Source organism: Acanthochromis polyacanthus, chromosome 1 (genome assembly GCF_021347895.1).
Source record: "Acanthochromis polyacanthus isolate Apoly-LR-REF ecotype Palm Island chromosome 1, KAUST_Apoly_ChrSc, whole genome shotgun sequence".
In the NCBI taxonomy this organism is placed as follows: domain Eukaryota; kingdom Metazoa; phylum Chordata; class Actinopteri; family Pomacentridae; genus Acanthochromis; species Acanthochromis polyacanthus.
The window spans coordinates 21109212-21116818 of record NC_067113.1 but is presented as its reverse complement, the minus strand read 5'-3'; the positions used below and the strand labels follow the sequence as shown (position 1 = coordinate 21116818).

General features: G+C 39.4%; 2 protein-coding genes across 2 annotated transcripts in view; both read right to left on the bottom strand.

Annotated features, from left to right (window-relative positions):
- Window positions 1–7607, bottom strand: part of cga (glycoprotein hormones, alpha polypeptide) — a 121311-nt gene that overhangs the window by 38020 nt on the left and 75684 nt on the right. The window lies entirely within an intron of this gene.
- LOC110953302 (snake venom 5'-nucleotidase) lies at window positions 58–5782 on the bottom strand. Its single transcript, XM_022197249.2, has 9 exons — window positions 5338–5782; window positions 4982–5204; window positions 4606–4794; window positions 4203–4400; window positions 3266–3420; window positions 2846–2954; window positions 2620–2769; window positions 2322–2522; window positions 58–990 (listed from the first exon to the last, which is right to left on the bottom strand). The coding sequence occupies exons 1-9, from the start codon at window positions 5680–5682 to the stop codon at window positions 839–841; spliced, it is 1722 nt and encodes a 573-aa protein (XP_022052941.1). The 5' UTR covers window positions 5683–5782; the 3' UTR covers window positions 58–838.

Here is a 7607-nt window from a genome sequence, read left to right as displayed (position 1 = left end):
TTGATAAAGGTCATTTTTAAATACCAAAAGGCAGATACATTCATACAAACATTTATCTACTCTGTGTGCATGATTATGCCCACTATGCATACTTGGCAGATGCTTGGAAACCCCCCCACAATAAACAGAAATCAATCTTCAATCAACAATATTTTACCGTTGTGATACATTTGTGTCTGCAACCTGATGAACATAAAATCCTTTACAAAGATAACGGGTTGAGGAGCAGCTGCAGCGCTAATCTGAGTGTGTGGAGTCGATTGAACTGGACAGAATGAAAGTTTGAGATAAAAGAACAACTAAAGACAAAATCAGGTGCTTTGGTTCATTTCCATCTACTGATGTTCAGTGAATGGAGTCACATTTATAGCTGCTGGAAAGCCTTCCCTTGTTCCACTAAGAAGTTGACCAGTCCATTGTCTAATATCCAAGGCGGAGCATGACAATGCATTTATTACACGGTACTTAAGAAAAATCACATTCATATTGTTTAAAATGCCAGTTAAATGACTTAGATGCCCTCATTTGTTAATTTTCAGTACATCTTTGCTTTTTATGTTTAAGTTGTTCATCTTGCACATTTTGTTTAAGATTTAAGCAAACAAGATTGCCCCTAATGCAGTTTTTGTGGGACTGTTGTGTTGTTAGTGGATTAAATTCAGTCCCTGTTTGAGTATTAAATCTACAATGAGGCTGAACCTGCAGTTGTCTTCTTGTTATCTTCGAAGGTAGCGAGATGGGGAGGCAGTTAACCAAGTCCTGAAGGAGTTCCCAAACCGATCAGTTTATTGCAGTCTGGGAAACGGCTTTGTACGTTTCCCAGAACGTACAAAGCCGGTCAGAGAGTCAGATACAGACTCAGCAGCAGCAAGCCGAAGCTGTGGGCTGTGAGGGAGGCGGAGTTCCTGAACGTGATGCGACCCTCCACTGCAGGGTAAACTCGCTTCATATCCGAGATGTATTTGGAAAGGACTGTAATGTCCATATCACCTGCAAGAGACGGATAAGATCGTATTTGGTATAAATTTGATATTTTGTGATATTTCGCCAAAGAACTGTATTTTCATGCTCATGTTCAAACCACATTTCCTCAGTGCTATAAGCTACATTTAAAAGATTCAAAGATAGTTACAGAACTTTGTTACAAATATGCATGTGCTTTAGATAAGTCTCTCCCAGCAGAGCAAGCTATAAGGGTAGAATTTAGCTGAGAACAGTGATGCAGTGCTTTTAAAACATTGTCACTCAGATACACTGCACCCAGCTTTGTCTTGCTTTACAAAAAAGTTAGTCATCTCATCCTTGCATTTACAGTAACTGAGTGAAATACAGTGATATGCATTTTTGTGTATAGTTGAACAAGGGAATGCTAGTTTTAATTTACACTCAAAACATCATGGGGATCTCCAGATTCATTAGCTCTCATTATCTTGGGGTCATGAAGTCAATACAAATCATATCACAGAAGTCTATTAAGTAGATTTTTTTCGTCTTGAACAAATTGTAAAACCAACATATCTATCTAAAGAACCAACTTGGGTGCAACCGGTTTGAAATTTGGCAGCTTTTCCCCAGCAGACATCCTGCTTTTCTTTCTCCTCCTGTGCTCCTGCTGACCTGTTTAGGAAGCTGACTTTTCCTCTGTTTTTATGAAGATATTTCACAAGTGGTGCCAAGTTCAATACAAAATGCATAAATCTGAGTCATAGAACAACCTTACTGTTATTGAACTGTAAGATGAGAGCTTAAATAGGGTCTCACATTTCACTGCTGGACCAGAATCTGCTTTTCCGTATGTCAAGAGGTTTCACAGGCGAGTTAAAGTGTCCAGAATTAATTTGAGATTTCCTCCCCTAAAATATTTCCCACTCTTCCCACTTAGGTCCATTCATCATCTATAGCATGTACCGATGTCCGGACTTGACTCTCTTCCAAATACTCTTGTAAAGAGTCCAGTTGGAGGGTTTTTAACAGAGTGCCACGGAATGACTAACGGACCGTAATCAATGAAAAGCGCCAGCCAGCCCCTTTCAATCATATGTTATTAATAAAACATTAAAGCCAAGGGAGTGCTGAGGTTACATTCCACCAGGAAGGAAAAGCAGGCGAGGAAAGACATTAAAGTAAACTTTTCAGCAGTCTGCCAAGTTGTAGGAATTGTTTTGATGAGAAACACTGGTTGATAAGGGCTCCCTTTTTGCTTGGCTAGCAGATGTAATCACAGTGAAGCCTACAAACAACTACAACTTAGATATTTGTCACATTGACCTGAATAATTCCAAGGAATGTGGGAAATCTCCCACACACAGTCTGTTGCTCACCTGTGTTATGCTTCAGTACTTCCTCCTTGATCATGGTGAAGCCGTCACCTCCACCCACCATGTATGAGGGCATCGCCACAGCGTACGTCTTCTGAGGGTCCAGCGGTTCATATTTGGGCACACGGCACTCAGTGCAGAGCATCGACACCGACACCACACGCTGGTTCACCGGCTTGGAGAGATCATACTCCACGTGAACACCTGGAAATGCCACAGAGAAAATCTTTCTTTAAAACAAAACCTAATCAGAGAAAGTTAATATTATTCTGTTTCACTCCGGGATCTAACAGGAGCCAACCTGACACTTGAAGAAATTCTCCAGACATGCTTCCATATCTGTGAATGGAGTGTTCAAAAGCCTTTTTCACTGTTGATCCTTTAATTTGAACCAAGTCAAAAGTTCCTCCAAATGGTAGGACAGTGAGGATCTCCTCCATTGTTATGGAACCTTGAAATAAAGGTAAATCAGCACAATAGGTGAAAAAAACTGACAACTGCATTCAGTGCAATGAAGACTTGAATACCATTTTTGTAGCGTTCGTCTATCGCTGTCCGTATGGCTCCACTATTCAGCATGCATATGCCCACATGATTCCACTGCAGCTCACTTGAATCCTTTATATTGTGGTGAATCTGTTCATGCAAAAAGGAAATATTAAATGGCAGTAAAATTCCACTATTTCTCTCGCCACCTAAAATGAACTGTTAAGTGGTATTTACATCAACTTTCTTTAAACCCCTGCAGCCCCTTCATTTCCACTAAATCCCACTAATTTGAAACACTGAACATGCACAGGCATGACCCGAGGATACAACTAGTGAGAAAATTGGCTTCTCTCAGCGATGAGTGAACTGACGAAAGAGTCGGGGGGCAACAGTGTTTACTGAATACGCTGCAAACAAATGAGTGAACGAGTTAAGTGAATGTTGCCTGTAATTAGTACCATAGCATCGCAGATTAGGTTCCCAAGGTTACACTCCCGGAATCGACACTCTTCAAACGTCCCGTTGAGGTAGACTAAGGTTTGGCCAACATATTGTGAAGAGAACTGAGCCAAATCTTTCTTCCACTTCTCAACATCAGCAAGGACACCCGGGTCTGAGAGAGAATGTGATAAAAGAATAAATGAAATCAGATAACCTTGAGAACTAACAGTAGATAAGGCAAATTGTTGGTGAACTTTTAATCATAACTAAACATAGCATTGATTAAACTGTTACAAGAAGTTAGTATCAAGATGGGGTTTTTTTGTAAAGTTACAAAAGTGAATTGGATTGTTAAACAATTCACTGAAGACTTTATCTCACAACTATGATTTTCTACCTCACAGTTATAGAAACAGATTTAGGTGGTCATCAATCATCATTGTGCTCGAAAAGTCAGGCGATGGGGCTGCCTCATTCAATGTAATGAATAAAGAAAGTCTTCATTTCTACATGCAAACTTTGCAAGAATTATTAAGTAAAATACTGCCATGGACGGAGAGCAACACAATAACCTGAGCAATGTGTTATATTTGTTCACATTTTGGACAATTGCTTAAACTGAATAACCTGTTTTTTGTGTGATATTGGATGTACTGACAACTAGTAGTAAATTAATTACATATGTTAGATATTGAGGAAATCTTAAAATGCCTGATAATTCTCTGGCAAGTTCTGAGTTCCTGCCAAAGCAGTCTATTGTATATTATCTCCTAATTAGGATCAGGATCTCAAAATAAATGTTTCAAAGTTATACAAGTCAATGAAGGTAGAAAAAAACATGTAAAAATGAATTTATTTAGCAGAGTGACCAGTTTTCTCAACTAGTGATACAGCTTTTAAAAGTCAAATATGACATGAGTGACCAGTAAAATACAGTGTGTTATAGTAGTGTACCTTGAGGGATGCTGTTGTCCATCAGGATGGGGTTTCCTTCAGCTTTTAAAACATTCCCAGCATCATCAAAGGTGACTTTTAAATATCCCAGATATTTTCCAAAGGCAAAGGCCTGGACCACTGGTACCCTTCTCCCATCGTTAGATCTCACCATAAAAGGATACGGACCTGCTGGCACTTCGGTGGATGGAGGTTTTCCTGTGGGGAAAGTAAATTTTGTGGTTTGTAGTGCACACTGCACTGCTCCCCACATCCTGTGACAATGAACTAACAAACCTGTTTGGCGTCTAAAATGATTTACCGCATGTATGAAGCACAGTTTAAGCATCTGAAGGCTGCTGAATTTATGAACTCAGTTGCTACAGCTGGACCCCGAGTAGGGAATAAAACAGGATAAAAATACCAGTATAGAGGAATGTGTTGGTGTGTCCGCCAATAACAACATCAACTCCTCTCACTCGCTTGGCAATATCTTTATCCACGTCAAAACCAGAGTGTCCCAGAGCGATGATCTTATTAAAACCCAGAGTCTCCAGCTTATCAACCTGAACCTGCAATGCCTCCACCTCATCCTCAAACTTCAGGTGTTGGCCTGAAACACACAGAGGAGACGTAATGCTGCAGTGGTCAGTGCTCTTAATAAAACTTGACACAATCAATAACAGAAGCATTATACTGTGTAAATACAACAGTGGAAAGGAGAAAAGTAAATGTGAACAACGTGCTCAAAGTAGGGAAATTAAAAGCTTCATCACACAAAAAGTAGATTCTGTGTTTACCTGGCCTGGATAAGAAGGGTGTCTCTGCCGTGGTGTATCCGACTACAGCCACCTTCTCTGAGCCCACTTTGATGACTGTATAGGGTTGGTAGTAGCCACTCAGGTTGGTGGCCAGAGTGTGGTCAGCTTTAATGTTGGCACTGACCACAGAGCAGTTTACAGTCTGGAGGAAAGGCTGGATCAGACCCTCCACTCCGTTGTCAAATTCATGGTTTCCTAAAGCCTGATGGAATCGATTCATGATCATTTAATCAAGTCAAAAACTCCAATCTGTCTAGCTTTTGCACACTTTCTCATTTTCAGCAAACATATTCAGCTCATCTGTGTGGATGCACATGAAAAAATCAAGTTCTTACCATAACATCATAGCCAAGTTTGTTCATAAAATGTGCAGCTTCAGCGCCTTTATAGTAATTAAACCACACAGTCCCTTGAAACTGGTCTCCAGCATCGACAAACACAACATTCGTCTCCTTTTTGCGGATCTCCGACACTTTGGTGAATCTCCTGGCGACTCCAGCGAAGCACGGAGCCCCGGCTGGACACTTTCCAGAGTCCTCGCTGGTCTCCTCGATGCGGGCATGGTTGTCGTTGGTGTGAAGCAGAGTCACCTCGAAGGTCGAAGCTCTTCCGGAACTGTTTAAAAGCACAACGAGGCAGACTAAGGTCAGGAGAGCGCACCGAGACGACCAGAACCTCATCGTGTCGTTGTGCGTAAAAGCGCATCAGTAACCAAGTATGCATGGCTCATGACGAAGGCGTGAGCTTCTCCTCTTATGTGGGATGTGGAGGATACTGGGGCCACACACAGTTTAGAAACTGCGACGTAAAAACGTAGCAAAGTTAATTTTTTGATTAGATTTTTTAATAGGTTGTAACTAATTACAAGTTAATTTTCCGATTTCTTAAAGCATCATAGGTGAGACTTAAGCAATTAATAAGAACAATGTTCGGTTGCCAAGTTCCCTTTGGGTTAGCTGTTTCTTGACTGGGACCATATATTTATTAATAAATCAAATAGTTGTTTACTGTAACCAGCATTAATCTTACTCACTCTGGAAATCCACAGACTGGCATCATTCACGAAGCACTGGTGTGTAAAACACATGTAAGTGATTTATTTATAATGAATAAAGTCATTGTTTATAGCTTGAACCCTTTGTACTGAATGGTAAGTAAAAATGTTGGAGAATGAGACACTAGTTAAGTCAGTTTTGATTTCAAGTCAGAGTTTTTGGTGAATATTTTGTACCTTTCTCAGAGATGTTGAGGAGCTGGCTTTGAGTTCGTCAGCCAGAAATAAGATTTCATGTCATATTTTTACATATCTTAAACTAAATGCTTTGAGGAGGAATGTCAAATCTGCTCCTCTTTTCTAGTTTTACTTAATTTATGAGCTTTCTATAGAATTGAATTTAAACCCTCTAAGTTATATGAGTGAACAGCTGAGAGTGCACTAAACTCATTTAATTATAGCACATATGCAGAATTCCCAGGGCACTGTTCTAAAAAGTTAAAACTTCCCAGAGACTCTTATTTATTTATAGTTTGCAAATGCTGTCATGGTGGAAACTTCCTGTGTGCCTCTGTTACAATAAGTTATAGTTGTCTCTTTTCATATTAATCAAAACAATTGTAACCAGGACGGAGGCTGATACTGAATTCAGTCCTAACACTTGTAGACTCATGACTCATCTCACTGTACTTAAAAACAGCCTTCACAGACGGTCTTTGTACCAACTCTGCTCCAAAATGGCTTCTGCAGCTGTGAATGGAAGTTCTTCATGTTAAATAAAGAAGAAATTCTTAAAAATTAAACTTAAAGTGAGCTTTTTTTTTTTAAACGATTCTTGATAGATATCTTAAATGTCACTAAAATAATGCTGGTAAAAATATCTTATAATCTAAACTCACATGTTTGTTTTCAGGCTTGATCATTCCAGATTCTAACTCAGTAAAAGTTGTAGATATTTTTGTGATTGTCTTGTTTTTGCCTTTCTGGAAGACGTTTCCTCTTTCATGAATGAGTGATTTCCACTCTCTGCAAGCTCTGCTCAGTATTTTGAACTTTGAATGTTTGCCCTTCACCCAGCAGCACCTCTTAGTGGACAGACATGGAGCAAAATACTAAAAGTTGATCAAAGGTTACCCAAAGACAAGCACTGTGACTCTGAGAAAATACTTTCTCTTTCTCTTTCTATAAGGTGTAATATAGCCTCTTTGTTGAATAATATTTGATATGTTTTATTCCACCAAGAATTTACTGTACCGATGATCCTGCAGGTACACAAACAAAGTAACCGATAGCATACTTTCATTGGTATCAATGGGAATAATATTTTTCTGTCACCGTTTATTCATAATTTGGTTGCAGTTTCTCACAAAGTGTTATTTTTTACTCACATAGAGATGCTGTGGGGAAAGATATGCTGCTGAACATATTTTGTATTTATTAAAAACGTGTGAGAAATATAGAGACAGAGTTCAATGATCAGGCAGTGAAATCAGCAGAGAAGAACACGATGAGGGATGAAAACTAAAAAATAACTTGGTAATGCTTACATCTAAGTATGATCGAAAGAGGTGTGCATTACTGCAGAAAGGCCTCTGCTCTAGTACATTGCCA

Coding starts and splice junctions, on each gene's coding strand:
- LOC110953302 (XM_022197249.2), bottom strand. CDS start 5,682: ATGAGGTTCTGGTCGTCTCGGTGCGCTCTCCTGACCTTAGTCTGCCTC. Junction 3,421..4,202: donor GGACAACAGCATCCCTCAAG/GTACACTACTAT, acceptor ATTCTCTCTCAG/ACCCGGGTGTCCTTGCTGAT. Junction 991..2,321: donor AGTACTGAAGCATAACACAG/GTGAGCAACAGA, acceptor CGTCTCTTGCAG/GTGATATGGACATTACAGTC.